This window comes from Platalea leucorodia, assembly GCF_965183815.1.
Source record: "Platalea leucorodia genome assembly, chromosome: 5".
Lineage (NCBI taxonomy): Eukaryota > Metazoa > Chordata > Aves > Pelecaniformes > Threskiornithidae > Platalea > Platalea leucorodia.
Window position 1 is genome coordinate 18,003,928 of NC_138827.1, and position 15,726 is coordinate 18,019,653.

General features: G+C 48.2%; 2 protein-coding genes across 2 annotated transcripts in view; one reads left to right on the forward strand and one right to left on the reverse strand.

Annotated features, from left to right (window-relative positions):
* Nucleotides 1-1,196: 1,196 nt before the first annotated feature.
* ZDHHC4 (zDHHC palmitoyltransferase 4) lies at nucleotides 1,197-8,860 on the reverse strand. Its single transcript, XM_082312784.1, has 6 exons — nucleotides 8,223-8,860; nucleotides 5,740-5,813; nucleotides 3,877-4,055; nucleotides 3,647-3,772; nucleotides 2,763-3,007; nucleotides 1,197-1,676 (listed from the first exon to the last, which is right to left on the reverse strand). The coding sequence occupies exons 1-6, from the start codon at nucleotides 8,343-8,345 to the stop codon at nucleotides 1,392-1,394; spliced, it is 1,032 nt and encodes a 343-aa protein (XP_082168910.1). The 5' UTR covers nucleotides 8,346-8,860; the 3' UTR covers nucleotides 1,197-1,391.
* Nucleotides 8,861-14,343: 5,483 nt separating this feature from the next.
* The window catches only part of GRID2IP (Grid2 interacting protein), a gene marked incomplete at its 3' end in the record, with an annotated part of 39,577 nt that continues 38,194 nt past the window's right edge, over nucleotides 14,344-15,726 (forward strand). The window contains exon 1 of the mRNA XM_082314493.1: nucleotides 14,344-14,913. Within this exon, the coding sequence (XP_082170619.1) occupies nucleotides 14,350-14,913 (564 nt within the window). The 5' untranslated portion in view covers nucleotides 14,344-14,349. The remainder of the gene's footprint in view (nucleotides 14,914-15,726) is intronic.

Here is a 15,726-nt window from a genome sequence, read left to right on the forward strand (position 1 = left end):
GCGTTCACCTAGGGAATCCCTCTACAGAAGTGGAAGATGACATCGCTGCTGTGCTTCTGAAGTGGCCTGTTCAGTGATTGCAGGTGGGCAGCCCTAGAAACAGCCTCAGCAACTGCAACTTCCCCAACTGCAAAATGCCCAAAATATAAAGAAATGCCTAAGACATGGTTGAGCCTCTTGCTGTGAACAGGTATATCAAACAATGCGACAAAGATGAGAAATGCCAGAAGGGTTAAGTTTGTAAGACCTGGATGTCCAGAGCTCAATATCAGATTTCTGATACCCTTTTCAGGATGCTGAAGTTTTGTCCAGAAGGCCACCATTTTCGTGACTCTAAGGCTGAAATGGCATCTTACTTTGAATGAGCTGAAAATAGGCATCAAGAAAGAGACTTAGCAGGTAAGGAGAAGTAGCACTTGCGGTAGTTTCCTTTCTGAAATTAAGGTCCTCCGTACTAGTACAAATTTGCAGTAGAACATGGTTTCTGCAGGTTAAGATTCTGCCAGTAATTATGCTTTTTTCCAGCTAAATACATGCAACCTATTCTACATATTGTTAACAGTGACGGGTTAATCATTTGCCAAACAAAGGTACTTACAAAAAGATGAAGCTTCCTCCAAGTTCACAGCTGCTCTTTGTTAGCTCTTCCCTTGCAAGCGCACACACAGAGGAAAAGATTCACTTCAGTTAGGATGGACCAAACTTGCCTCTCCATACCAGCAAATTTAATATTGCTCCCTCTAACAAGGAAACAAGAGGACTAAGCTTAACCTCGGAGATCTCACCACGTGAAGCATCTTAAACAGTGCTCTGCTGAGGCATTGTTCATCAGAATACGGCTGAAAATAGCAACTCCCAGCTGAATACAGGCAGCTGGGAGTTACTGTTTTCCTGCAGGGGGAAAAAAAATGTGAATAGTTCACCAATAGGTGCATTCAGATGTTTACCACTTCCACATGTGTGACATCGCTATATTCCTGTAAAGTCTCCTGCAGGAAGACCTATTTAAGATGTACCAAAGTAATTCAGGAACTCAGTTTGCCTATTATACAGTGCTATAATGCAGCATACAAACAGTAATCATAAAAAAAAAAGCTCCTTGTGTACGTGTGCCTTAGCTGAACCTCTCTCTAGTACAGCTTGCTTCAATACTGTGACCGTGTCTGAAAAGATTAACAGGCTGCTGTCACAACTGTATGAGTAGCGTTACAGATAAACTCGGAAGAACTCTAGTTTTTTTGAAGACTGGTTGTCTTTATGAAAACATAGTTTCCAATTATTTAATTGAAATACAGTAATCTTTTTACAAAAGTTGTTTGGGGCATCAAAGCACACTGCTGAAATGAATTTTTACAAAAAGTTAAAAAATGCACATATAAAGAATAATAGCTTCATGTTTTCTTCTTTCTTTCCAACACTGTAGGAGGCTTAAAGATTTCCTTTAAATTCATCCAGACTCCTTTAGAATAAATGTTTTTGTAGACAACTCGTCTGTCATGAGGCTGCAACGTTAGATGGTGGGAACACCCATATCTTCTGGATTTACACCATTCGTTGGAAGTTCGGTTGGTTAAGGCCAAGTATAGATTGAAGCAGCAGTATGCACCCAGTACGAGTGTGAGAAGAATAACAAAACCAAGCATGAAGACAATCCTAGGAAATGTCAAGAAAAGGTGCTGCAAAGGAAGAAAATAATAACTTAGTTAAGAAGTTGGAGCATTAAGTCACGTGGAGGCATGCGACCACTGCAATGCGCCAGCTGAAATGCGCATCCGTACGCACACGTAACTGTGCAGCCCCAGAAACGAGGTCACAGTCCTGTCCCCCATCCAGCTCGGTGATGGTTCGATCCTGACTGAACCTTTGAGTAAAGCACAAAGATTTCCAGAAATGTATTTCCTCGCAAGCCTTGCTAATATGCGGGAGTATTTTCTACGCTCATCTATCTCTGAATGTTTGTATTTCATATTGGAATTTTGCTTGTTTGGGTTTTTTTGTTGTTTCTTTAAATGAAAAAAAATCATTAATGCAGATCACCTGAAAACAAACTGCCAAATGAAAAGGCTACAATCTGGTACAACTTCAGGTTTTGCTGACATGATACGGTTTAAGCAGCTCTTTTCTGAGTTAAATTCCAATACTGGTAATGGTACTGCTCCAACATGAACAAACATTCCCTGACCAAGATCCCTTTATAAGAGTATAAGGCTGAAACACCTGTTGTCTAGGATGAGGAGAAGATAAAGTATTTGCTACTTATCACCTCCCTGCCATACTACAGAAAGGGATGAGGGGATTGAAATGCAAATGACTCAAGTGCTAGAGAGACTCAAAGTCACCCTTTGCTTGTCTGTGAGAGAAAATACTCAAGTATCTAAATTCCAGGGTAGTAGGGTCTTGCTTTAACACCTCCATGAAGGTATCTCAAGGATTGTCAACTGTTTCCTAAGCGTTACTACAGTAGATGGTCGTTGGAATGTAAAGTCATTCTTTTATGAACCAGATCTGCTGAGTGAAAGCAGCCTGGAGACAGAAATACGAAGAATGGCAGAGCGTAATGAAGCACTGTGAGAAAAATCCCGTACTTTTAAAGTATTTTGCAATGGCAATTTTCTAAACTTAATTGGCTGTGTAAAGCTGGTAAAAAAACTGCAGTCTGTCCACATCCCGCCTGCAAGAACAGGTGGACTTAGAAGATTCCTGAAAGCAAAGACTGAGATAAACCTTTTTATAAGCTAATAACCCAGATGGCATAAACTTACCTGAATGAGGAAGAGAATCTCAACAGCACGCTCTTGTCCTTGGTCATCAATGTAACTCCCATGCATCATATTTGACAGCAGCACAACTTGGATGAGAAATGCTGCTGTGATGATTGCAATGGTTGCAGCCATGGCAGTCAGTGTGAAGAGGTAAAGGAAGAAATACTTTGCATTGAAGGCTCCGATGCAGTTGTTGACCCACACACAGTGGTGATCAAAACGATGTACACACATACTGCAGAAACCTGATGAGGAGTGAGTGACAAGACAGTTCAGTTTTTAAGTAATCAATCATCAATTTGATTTTTGACACAGTTTAGGATAGTTTTTCATCTGAAAAAAATCTATGAATTATGGTCATGATTTAGCTGATAGCTTTTTATGAAAATACATTAATTTCATAAAAAACCCCAATACTAAAAACAAAGACCTGTATCTCATTTCCTCTTTTATTCACCAAGACTCAAAGACTTTGAGACTCTGACAGTACTGCCTAGCAAAGCATACGAAAGGTAGAGCTTGTAGCTCCCAGCTTTATTTTAGATGATAACAGCAAATTCTGCAAGAGAAACACAAAACCCTGAACCCAGGTCTTGACAGGTGATCATTTTTCATTTAACTTCTAGATCCTCAAAAGCTTGCCTACTCCTGACCCAAAATGATACCCTTGCCACTGGTAATTTCTGTGAGAAGAAATACCAGCAAAACAGTTCTATGGATGGGCAAAGGGCAGCTGTGATCTGGGACCCCAGTAAAACGAACACAATCTTGTGTGCATCGAGCTGGATAACAGAACAGATGTAGTGTGAACTGCAGTTATTGATGGAGAATTAATTTGGGAAACTTATTACTGTTATGCTTATCAAAGAAGTTAAGATTCTTACTGCAGTGTTTTGATCTGGCTGGCTTCTCCACGTTGCACGTAGGACACACGATGCCTTTCTGAAATAATATACCATCATATGCATAAATCTTAACCAATGATGCGTGATTTGATTTTGTTATTATACCTGCGAAAGAAACAAGAAAGATAGTAAAAGTAATGGTGTTTGTAACATTTTTTAGGTTCCATTTTCAAACAGCTACAGCTCACCGTCAATCGGCATGAGCTTACCAGGATTGGCCCGGGAGCAGAGAATGAAGCAGCCCACGTTCCCGGCCAGCAGCAGGTAGGGCAGCAGGAGGAGGAGGAGGTGGAACTGCAGCTCCCAGCAGTAAACAAACACTTCCCACGTGTATTCCCCATACACTGCAGCTTGCAAGGCTATGTGCAGGACAACAAACAAACAGCTTCTGTAACAGAAAGGGGACAGTCTATTTAATACTCAGCATCCTGATTAACAGGTCAAGTACACTCAGAGGTGATCAGCAAAGACTTTCCAAATGCAAGCAGACACCTCTTTTAGGTTTTCAGGCCAGCATGGATTGCATATTAATAGTGTTTTCTCCATCCAATGGCTTCTTTTCTTCTTCCCACATACACTCCTTTAAATATGCCAGCTAAATTCACTTCCATTATTGTCATGGCCCTTGGATTTTTTTTCCAACGGTAGAGTCAAATACAAAGCACCCTTGGTGCTTACAAAATATGCCACAGTCCACAGCAATAGGCCACAAAATGTTCTGCCAGAAGACATTTGCTGTGTGCTGCTCTGAAAGCAAAGAAAACCCGAGTAAAAGGTAATCTTAAAAAAACGGTAATAATATAAGCAGTCGTTACGACATAAGCATGGCAGGAGGTGAGCAATGGTGAACGCTAGTTCCAACCTGTCAGCAGACTACAGCTTCTGCAAGGCAAGTTGCACAACAGTTTGGCATGCAGGTTTGTTTGGGATGCATCATACTGAGCAACAGCTTTCAGCAGGCTGGCAAATAGATGCTCAGATAAGCCATTAGGAGAGGACTGTTCACTTATTACAGTTCTCTGCATTATACGTCGGTTTGCTGGACTTTTATTATGAGTGCGAAATAACTAGTGATGTGTATTTTACTACAGCGGGAAGCCCGTTGCAGATAAGCTCTCCTCTACTGCTCTCTCCTACACCATTTCTGTGTGCAATCCAGCAGGATCCTGCGGAGTCTCCTCTCAGCTGCAGGGCTACAAGAAGACACCCTCAAGCGCTGCACCTCACTGGACTTCTGCATGAACTGAAAAATCTCTCACTTGAATGAGGTGATGTGGTCGAAGGGTGTGCGTGGAGGATCAAAGGGCCTCCAGCGCACGGCATAATCTGGCAATGACAACTACACCAGGCTCATCAGAGAATTGCTCTGCTGCTGACTGCACGTTTGACAGTGTAACCACTCTCTCTTGGGCTGTGTTAACAGCAGAGAATCTGCACAGGAGGCAACAAAACAACTGCAGCACACGCTCAACAGCTGTAGATATTACGCCCCTGAAGTGTCTGTCATACCGGCGTCGCTGCTCCCAGAGGAAAGGTACTTAAATCGTTCCTGAAGCAGATCCTAAAGCACCAAAGTTTACAGGATGCTACAAAATTCACCTTAATACGGCAGGCTGCACATTGGCAGCTGTGCAGCTTCCCCTTAAGCCACCTGGACATCCAAGCTGCTGGACTAAGACTAATGGGATTTGAGGGAGAGGATGGGGATTGCTAGCTCATCTAAACTCATTCTGCAGCTGCCAGAGAGTCTGCTGTAATTTTCTCGTGGATGCAGTCTCCTATCAGTGTGACCAACATCTGTCACACTGGAAGCTACTGAGCCACATTATCTTTATTTGTCAATATGTTCAAATATTTCAGGGTACCATCTTCCCAACAATAAGCAAGGAACAGAAAGACAACAGTGTGGCAAACCTTTCAGGGAATCTGTAATCCCTGACAAGCATCCCTAATGAAGCAAGAGTATCGCTCTGATGGTGGCAGGAGGTCACCTATAGTGGCCAGAAATACTAGTACAAAATAAGGTCAAAGCATTAAAAAAAAAAAAAAAAAAAAAAAAAAAGGTGCAATACCTGGTGTGGAAAAGCCTGTGAAGCACCCTCTGTGTCACACTCTGGAGCTGTGTGGGGATTACAAATGACAATACCTGAAGCAAATGAAAACACTGTGTTATCCGAATTGCACATCACTTCTGCCTTGTGGAACGTTCAAACAAAAACATGTCACCTAATCCCTCAGTTATATATCACTGTAGCCATATCACCAGGGAAGAAGCTCCTTTTCAGGGGCATCTGAGCTCCTAAGAATATAGGCAGGCACGTTGCTGGGGTTTTCAAAATGGGAGTGAGGTTCCGTATTCTTGGAAGCCCAGAAGGCACAAACAAATCTATCTGGGTTAATGTGTGAAAGTTATAAGGAGCTTATATCAGGTTATAGACTGGGCAACTGGCTAAGCAGGGGACAGAACTGAGCAATTTCTGAACTACAATATGCTTCATCAGGACATCTGACAGATGCAAGCAGAGATAAGCAAAGGGATAAAGCCTGCTATCCTCCAGAAAAAGGAAAAAAAAAAATCACAACCAAAAACCAAAACCAAACAAACCCCACCAAAACAAAAAAAAAATCCACAGTTTCTTCAGCTACAGCTATGATCCAGTCTGATTAACTCCACGTCTATCTAATTGCAATTTCAAAAACAGCTAGACACAATGAAGAAGAAAACTGCCTGTCTTCATTCAGCAAAGTCCTCAGCTATAGTCTGCAACTGCGGAATTGTTTGACTCTGCTGTTCAGAAGATGACAGATCTCTTTAGCAACACGCTTCTCCATCAGTGGTGGAGGAATTAGAGCAGCTGAGCCTATTTCTAGCTGACATGGAAAGAAAACATGCAGTGAGAGCTTCTTGTCTCAGATGTGAAAGACCAGAAGGCAAAAAGCATATGTAGAGTTGAGATGATGTTAAATATTTTTCTTTTAACTGGTATGCCTCATATCAGCAGTTCAAGTGACAAGTCTTTTTTAAAAGAGGCTGTGTACTGCAATAGGAAACACACAACTAGACAGAAAAGCAGCCTGCATGCAATTGCAAAATTCAAATTTAAATTAACTCTATGTGTGTTAGTACCATCTGACATTACATTCAACGTCCATTATTCCCCCACATACAGTACAGCAATGCCCTGTATTTCAGCCATTCCCTACACCACAGCAAAAGGCTCTTACAAATACAATTTGTGCTTGCAGTGATGACAAAAGTAGAAGACCTGTACAGTGCATATAACCATCTCGCACAACTGAACTGCTGGCAGCAAGGAAAACAGGCTGGGGGGTGGAAGCTGACTTGTCACAGAGCTAGAAACAGCTGTGCTGTGTGCCAGTTAATTATTTCATATTGCTCACAATGAATACTTTAAAGGATATTATGGGAGTGCAGTCAAAAAATTTCAACAAACTTCCAGGCTTATACACTTCATTAATTACAGTCAGAAATAAATTTAAAATACAGCATCTAGAGAAACTATTTAGATTACCTATATTTATTTCATGCGTACAAGTATCGATTACATTTCTCCAGACAGTGACTTTACATCACAGCAGTATTTTAACTGCTGATTGTAACATACGTTTCATAGAAGCAGCCATTAAGAAATGTGGGAAAATAATAAATGTCTCTGCACAATGACCTGTGTGTCAATAAAGCAAAATTAAAAGGAAGTATAACACTAGTAGCAAAAATCAAAGTCTGTTTAGACTCATGTGAACAGCATTAAATATTATTTACAACTTAAATGATGATTCCCTTATCCTTTCCCTTCCAAGAACACTACACCTTTTTTTTTTTCCTTCTTCATTCAGACACAGCCCAACAGACAGAAAAATAAGCTAGTGCCTTTTCAATTCATTCCCTGTTTTTACAATAAAATGCCAATTCTTAATCCTCTTTTAAAGCTCTTCATTCCTCCTTCTTTCTTAGGAAACAACAGCTTGCAGCATTATTACGGATTCACATTAAAGAGCCTTCCTTAAAATATCTGCTACCAGTTAAAATTCTCTCCCTATTTTAATTCTCAAACCTCCCTCCATCTTCTTCCTCCTAATGACAGCAGCAAATACCATAAAATTGCAAACAGTTGGGGCCTCATTATTATTTAATTTCTCAAAGCTGACATATTACGGTGTCACTGAACAATGTACTTTTAGCATCGTGAGAAGTTCTACCCCTACTACTACCCTGCGGTGACTGCAGGCGGCCAGACTGGCACACGCAGGAACAAGAGCTGTAAGACACAAACGGTTTTTCACTCCCTGCTTGGGCAGGATCTCATCAGCCAAAAGGAAACGTATTTCTGTTTCCAATCCCAATTAGCACTTACCTGAGAGCAGTTGTCAGAACAGGATGAGGTATGAAATACACCATATCATCACTCTAACCACGTATACTAGCATTTCTTATGGAGGAGAAACACAGCAGTTGCACTAATTTTAGCACAACGAACTAGGGCAGACCACCAGAATGAGAGCTGGCCATTGCTCTGAGCACTCAGTTCTTTACCTGGCTTGCACCGTTGGCACTTCTTGCGAGGAAACTCTCCTTCCTCCCCGAGCAGATGCAGAGTAGAGCAATAGCAGTGAGAACAAAACACAAGTAAATCAAGAAGAGTGTCAGAAAGTCCATCCTGAGCCCTGCAATGCAACAGAAGCAGCTGATTAGCGCCCCTCGGCCTAGCCATGCTTCACGCCCTTTCGTGCATCACTGAAACACAGGAACGAAGCGGCCCGGGGCCCGGCCAGCGCGGCCGAGCCCCTCCGCGACAGCCCAGGCTTTATTGCAAGGCGCGATGTACTTAGGCGCGGCCGAGGCCAGCGACGGGGCAACTTATGACAGGGGACGGAGCAGCCGGGCCTCCGCCAGGCCTCGGGGCTGCCCGCGCGCTGCCCGCGGCCTGCCTGCAGCGGGGACACCCGAGTCCCGACGCCCTGCCCGACGCCGGGCACCGACAGCGGCACCGAGGGCCGGCCCGGGGAGGCCGCTGACGGCGCCGGGGCCTGGGGCCCGCGGCCTCCGGGCAGCAGGAGCCCGAGGGCACCCTGGGGACACAGTCGGGGCCTGCGGGGCGTCGAGGGCGACGGTCCCCAGCCCCGAGGGCCGCCGGGCGGGAGGGCGCCGCCCCCGGGGCAGGGCGCCGCCTCAGCCGGCACCGGCGGCCCCCCCTCCCCGCGGCAGGGGGCGCGCGCACCGCCGCCCCGCCCGAGGCCGGCTAATCGATCGCCGAGCCCCGCCCCCCGCCCTGGCCGCTCGGGGATCCGCGGCGGCGGCGGGGCCTGTCGCACCCGGAAGCGGGCGCGGCGGCGGGAGGTGCCCCTCGCCCGGCAGAGCCGCGGGGCTGGCGGCCCCCGGCACCGGGAGAGCAGCCCGGCCGATCCGCTCTGCCCAGGCCCTTCAGAAGGGCCGTTTCCAAGGACGGCGGCTCTCCAGCCGGCGGCCGGCACCCGCCCGGGCCGAGCGGCCCCGGGGACCGGGCCCTTCCCCAGGCGGAGGGGAGCCGGTTGGCGGCGTCACGGGGCCGCACCCCGGGAAGCGTCCCCAGATCGAGCGAGAAAGCAGCCGTCGCCTCCTGGAGGCGCCGAGGCTGTTGGGGGTTGCCGCTCGTTTTGTCGTTCTTCCTTCCTCTGCGGCAGAAAACGAAGATTAAAGCAGTAGAAATAAAAGTGAATTCATTGTTCTAAATCCCAGCGTTGTGTGTGGAGTTCTTACGGTCCCGGGCAGGTCGTTACCGTATGAGCTGAGCGCGGCGGATGCGCTGGTTTCGGCTGTTGGCGGGGGGTGTGTAACGCTGCCGACTGGCGCCGTGCACCTTGTGTCATCTCTTAGGAACCTGCGAAAATGTCTTCAGATCTGTCGCCTTTGGTGAAATCTCCTCTAAGCAAAATCCTTTTGTCTTCTACAGAAGCTCTGAGCGTTATCTTCCCTTTCAATAGGGAGCCTCCTCTCCCACCGTCGCACCCCACGTGCTTTTAGAAGCAGGGGTGAGTTTGCTCGAGTACCGGCGGGATCTCGGCTAGAACCGAGCTGAGGTGGACTAAAGCTGCCGGAGATGAAAGTCCTGTGCCGGTTCCTTACGCGCTGGCTGTCAACTGAAACCGTCCCCGCCGCCGGCGCGGTCCCTGCTCGCCGGAGCGCCGCTAATGAGCGGCCGATTGGGTTACGGTGCCAGGGTAGACTTTGCCATAGAAACTCAGGCGGTTGCTGCCGCCGGGTAACTGATCCAAAAGCTTCGAAGCTGCTGTGATGGTTTTGCCAGCTCTGCCGCTGGCTGGGTCTCGGGCACGACAGGTAAGCCCTCCGAGGGGTGCTCGGGCTGCTTTGGCACCGAGAGGAAATTAATTGGCTTGGTTGAGATGTGGCGGCAGGAGATGAGATTGGGTTTCAGGAAGGGGATCTTGTTTTCCCTGCTGAGTTCTTGGCCCTCAATGCACCAAACTGGAACCTGACAGAGAGAAATGCAGCCAAAATATTTCCAGGGTGCAGCCATCCCAGAGTGCAGCCTGATGCACCTTGCTCCTGATAGAGGATGTTGTGAAAAAGCCAGTTTTTCCTTCTTATTGATACAGCAAAATTTCTGTACTGCTCCAGGTAGAGCTGTAGGTTTGTTTGGGACATTGGATGTAACCTGGCCTGTCTGGCAGCATGGAAGGGGGCCTGAGATGGGGGGCTGGCGGCAGCATGGGCTCAAGATGGTTTATTTCTCTGCGGGCAGACAGGCAGGGTTTGTGCGCCGCGGTCCCTGTGCACGGTGCAGAGCTGCCTGCGCTACCAGCCGGAGCTGCAGTGAGTGTCACCAAGCAGGGCACCGGCACTGCCGAGGAGCTCCATCCACTCTTGGTGGCCTTGTAGGCTCTTCTCAAGGACAAAACAGCCAGCAAATACTTTAATAGCAGGTTGAGTCTGAAAGAAATGAAGCTGATTCAATCCGATGCTGTGAAAATGAGTGAAAAGTCTTGTCTGATCAAAGTCTAGCAGAAGGTCTTCAAGGAAACAATATTTTCATTAGCATGGAATCCTATAACTTATTTCTTACAGGGATTAAAATTCACTGTCAGTGTTTTAAAGTACTCAAGTAACTTAAAAATGGTGGGAAAAGAAGAAATTAACTCACTTGCTGGGAAAAAAAAAAAAAAAGAATATCCACTGCAGTTTTTTTGTCTGCCAGTTTGGGCAGTGAATAGCGAAGATGCCCTGACGTTTTGTAGGAAGGTGTGTGCATTTCTGTGTCAACACGGGAGGGCAGTGCACGCTCCCCGCAACGCGCGCCCGTGGATCTCAGCTGCTGAGGAGGAGATTTGTGTTTGTGCAGAACCTGCGAGAAAGGAGCCGCGTCCTGTCTCTAGCAGAGCATCACCGACAGCAGAACTGGAGAGGACAGGAGGAGGAGGAGGGGGTCTCCAAGTCCCTTGCAGCAGTGACATGTATGAACATGAAGGGCACGAGCGAGAGGAAGACCCTCCACCACATTGTGCTCACCTTCAGGTTGGGCAGAGCAGGTCCCTGCAGCTCTCCTTTGTAAGGCTTTACCCGATCCCGTGTCAAGTCTCCCAGCTTTCCTGGGGAGGTTGTTTCCCACCCAGCCCAATGCTGCCGACAGCTCAGCCTGTGCCGGTGCCAAGGGAAGACCAGATTGTTGTGTGGTCCATGGTGGGATGCAGACAGCCCCTCCCGCTGGTGCCACAGCAGGACGTGTAATACCCTAAAACCTCTTAGTGTGCTAAGCCCTGGGATCCCTAAGTGCCGAGGAAGCAAAGGAGAAAACCAGAAATAGCAGCTTAACGGGGAGGGGGTGCCAGCGCGGTGGTCTCTTCTGCGAAACACTCTCAGCCGCTCCACGCTACGAGGACCCCTGCTCCCCTGTGCGGAGCAGCCTGGCTGGGGAGAGCTCTCCTGGCAAGCCCTGCAAAAGTTGGTTCAGACCCCCAAATCCCTGCAGCAAACCGCGCGTTGTTTGGCAGACATACTCCCAAAATCTCTCATTTCCCACCCAAATTGCCGGCAGCGGGGCCAGCGAGGTCTCAGCATGCCCAGCTGCCGTTTGGGAGCAGTGACGGCCTGCTGCGTCTCTGCTGCTTTGCAAAGTGCCGTCACTTCGGATTTGCCCTTTGGGTAAGGGATTTCCCTCCACAGGCACTAATCTGTTTTACCTCCTTCCAGCTCCTAATTCCCCTCAGATCTGTGGGCTCAGGTCAGCCAGGACCAGCACAGCAATTAGTCTGTCCGTGCTTTTCTTTGCGATGGAAATAGTTAATTAGGAAAGGAAGAGGCAAGAAAGACCTTTCTGCGTGCTTGGCACTGACTCAGAGCGGCTGGAAGGGCGCAGGGCTCGAGTAAGAAGCCCGGGAAGGGGCAGCCGCGGCTCTGCCCCAGCACCACGGCACAGTGGCCGTTTCACCCACCCCTGGACCGGCGTTACATGCGAGGGCTGTGCCCCCAGCGCCCCGGGGGCTGCAGCGAGGACACAGGAGCAGGGGAGATGCCCCTGGGAGCCCGGCGGGTAGGTGGGACACGCTTCCAGGGGCGATGGAGGAAAACTGAGAAAGCTTTGACCCCGTAGCGGGACAAACCTGCCACCGGTGAGAGCCCGCCAGGCTTGCGTGGATGGCTGCAGACTTCTGTAAGTGCTCGAGCCGTAGGGTGTAGAGGTGGAAGGGGGTGATGCAGCTCCCTGCAGCAAGGTGATGGCCGCTGCTCTGCTGGGCTTTGCCACAGAGCTCAGCCCACAGCGGCAGTGGTGGGGCTGTCCCGGTGCTTACTGGGCTCTTGCTGGAGCCTTCAAAGCTTGTGCTCCACAGCCCCAGGGATGCCCTGGCATTTGTTTGCCGATGGATTTCATCCCGCTGTTGCCAGACTTTCCCCATGCTTCACCCTCAACACTGCCCCTCCGGTCCTTGGCATCTCTGTACCTGTTAACATGGGCAACAGCTTTGTTTCCTCTTTAAAATAATAACAACAATGATAATCCCTGATTTTTATGTAGTATTTTAATCAGCACTGCTGTACAAAGGAGGACAAGATTATTACGCTTATAATGTCAGTGACAGCATATGGCTTGGTCCTTTTTAATATTTCCTTATGAAGGCGGCACTTCTAGTGCCCTCTGTAATACAGCCTTGAGTAGCTGTTTGCAACAGCAGAGCAGGCTCAGGTTATTAATACAGATTTCTGCGGTAATGCTGTTTTCCCTGCCCATCCCCACGATTCTGCTCTCAGACCAAGCTGGTCCATAGTATCTGTGCTGAAAACAGACATGAGAAGAGCTCCTTTCATCTCCCTAGCCTATAATAGGGTATTATACAATGTTTTCGGTGCTACTGAATTTTGACCAAGATTTCCCAGGTCTCAAAGGAGAAGAAATGTCTTTCAGTCATTCATATCACAGCCAAGCCGCCCCAAAAGTGGTGAGGTGGAGGTGTGAAGGGATGCCTTTGCCGTGCTGGCAGGAGCATGGACCGGAGTGAACTGGGAGGAGAGCAGCCGCTCGGGGGACACACGCCAAGAGCCGGCTTTAGGCTGCTGCTGGGCTGGGTGCCTCTGTGCCTGTGTTTGAGACTTTTTGATCCAAAGAGCACAAAACTCAAGGTGCGTTCGTGAGGATGTTTTCTTGAGCGATTCTGAGTCCTTGTAGTCTCTGTAAGATAATTTGCCCAGGTAAAATAGTCTGTGATTCATTTTTGTAAGTGCTTAATGTGTGTTAAGTAGCACAGATGGAATAAACATGGGAGTGTAAAGCGTCTTAGACAGCTAAGATCAAATGAAGAGAAAATCTGCATGCAAATTATTTTAGCAAGCGTCAGTGGACAATGCAGGCAGCTACACATCAGTGGTGTCGAAAGGGCATCCAAGTGAGCTGCCTAGATCAGCTGGTCTGATTTACCTTGGGCAAAGATGGCTTCTGCAGATGTTTAGGGCTGATGTGCCCGATTTCTCCTTGAGCATCCATGGAGCCGGTCCTAACCCTTCAAATGAGCCACAGACAAGTCCTTTTGAAAATCCTCATCTTTTTATTTCAAGATGCTGTGATCAAGTTAATGCTATACATGGGACATGGAGGGCACAAAGAAATACTCCCAGGAGAGCTGAGAGGATCTGGCAAATTCTAATGAATTTGCAGTAATTTTGCAGTTGCAAACTGCTAAAATATTGAGTATTGAGAAGAGTTAGTTAAAATAAGGCTGTCTTAAGTCATTGGATGATCTGTTCATTAACATGACATGCCAGGGAAATGAAATAATCATTTTGCTAGACAAATAAATATCAGCAGGTGCCTAAACACACTTCCCTGGGAGAGGGAGGTTAGGTGCCACCGATGGGTGAGACAAGGGCTGCGCGAGGCCACGGTCCGGGTGCAAGGTGTAGCCCTGACCTTTCCAGCCAACTCAGCTTCCTCACTGCTGATGGCAGTGTCATTGCCAGCAGCCTGACAATAGAAAAATAAAAGCCATTTTTAGGGAATATATAGAGGAAAACTGTCCCTGTTGGGGCATTTCTTCCCCATGTTGGGGGGGACACAGCACAGATTAGAGCCTGCACACCTGATGGGATCCACGTGGCATCAACAGGAGCTAACATTAAGGATGGAAAACACACCACAACTCCTTTTTTTTCCCCTCCTTCTTTTCCAGTTGCAGCCATGCCAGCAACCAACCAGGGCTGGCCTGAGGCCTTCGGGTTCAAGATAAGCGGGACTGGTCCATGCTACATCCTCTGGGTGCAGGAGGGCAGCAGCGCAGCAGCGGCAGGGCTGCGGCCGGGCGATGAGGTGCTGGAGATCGAGGGGCAGCCCGTCTCCTCCCTGGGCTGTGAGGCACTGCTCGGGCTGGCCAGGCGCTGCAGCAACGTGCCCCCCAGCATCGGGGTGGTCTCCCGCCTGCAGCACGCTGACATTCCCCCTGGTCCCCAGGGATGCTTCGGCTTCGAGCTGGCGAGCAGCAGCCCCCCGCAAGTGGCCAGCATCAGCCCAGATTCGCCTGCTGCTGCCTGTGGGATCGAGCCAGGGGATTACGTGCTGGAAGTCAACGGGATGCCGGTGATGCTGCAGGAGGCGGCAGCCGCCCTGGTGGGGTCCTGCCACGGGCGGTCCCTGCGGCTGGGGCTGCTGCGGCCACAGCGAGGGGCTGGCACGCGGGACCCCGTTCCCAGCGCCGACACCGTGCGCCAAGAGAGGAAGCAGAAAGCGCAGGAATTCAGCAGAAAGGTAAGGCGAGGGCATGGGGCGAGCAGCTGGGGCTGTGGGCACCCCCTGCACTGAGCGGTTTGGAGACCCCCACATTCAGCCTTTGTAGTGCTCTCGGAAGAGGGGATGCTTCTGGTTTGGTCACTGAGCTGGGGTGCAGACTGGGGGCTTCAGTGCCCAAGAAAAGGGTCTGATAATCACTGGGAGAACAGACAGATGCTGCAAAGAGCTTGGAGATTCTCTGGGGGATGACCCCAAGTACTTATTCCTTTGCACTACAAGAGTGTGTGGAAATGCATGGGGGCAGATCGCTCCCTCCTGGGCGTCTGGACGTCCCTTCAAAGTTTGAGCATGTCATTCTGCAGACATTTTAGCTCCTATTTCACTGCAAAGGGAAAACATGGATGTGATTACATCTTCATTGTGTTCCTGAAGGCTGCCTAGTGGGTAGTTTACCAAACACATCGCCTTGTGCTAATTATAAATTTGATCATGGTTGTTTTTTTAATCTTTCTAATTTCCATTTCAAAGTAACCTTTTAAAATACTGTTATGAAAATAACCAGGCTTGTGGTTTTTTGATCCCGTGCTAATAAAGGAACAAGACATTCATAAAGAGATTCGTGGGTATCAGCCGAATCCCCTCAGTCAGCTTTTACATTAAAGATTCACAAATATGCACTGAGGTTTGGATTCATAAGGTAGAGCATTGCATGTGAAACAGATACCTGCTGATTACAGGAGATTAACAAGAGGATGAAAGGTTGTTCCATGCTGCCTCCATTAAACCGTGTAAATGTTTCTTGGATGATCACAGCAGAGTACTTTTGAAGAG

Excerpts from the sequence above, each read along its gene's own strand:
- ZDHHC4 (XM_082312784.1), bottom strand. The coding sequence starts at position 8,345 with ATGGACTTTCTGACACTCTTCTTGATTTACTTGTGTTTTGTTCTCACT. Across the intron at positions 5,814-8,222 it reads GTGCCAACGGTGCAAGCCAG|GTATTGTCATTTGTAATCCC; the intron begins GTAAAGAACTGA and ends CATTTGCTTCAG. Across the intron at positions 4,056-5,739 it reads CACAGGCTTTTCCACACCAG|AAGCTGTTTGTTTGTTGTCC; the intron begins GTATTGCACCTT and ends TTTCTGTTACAG.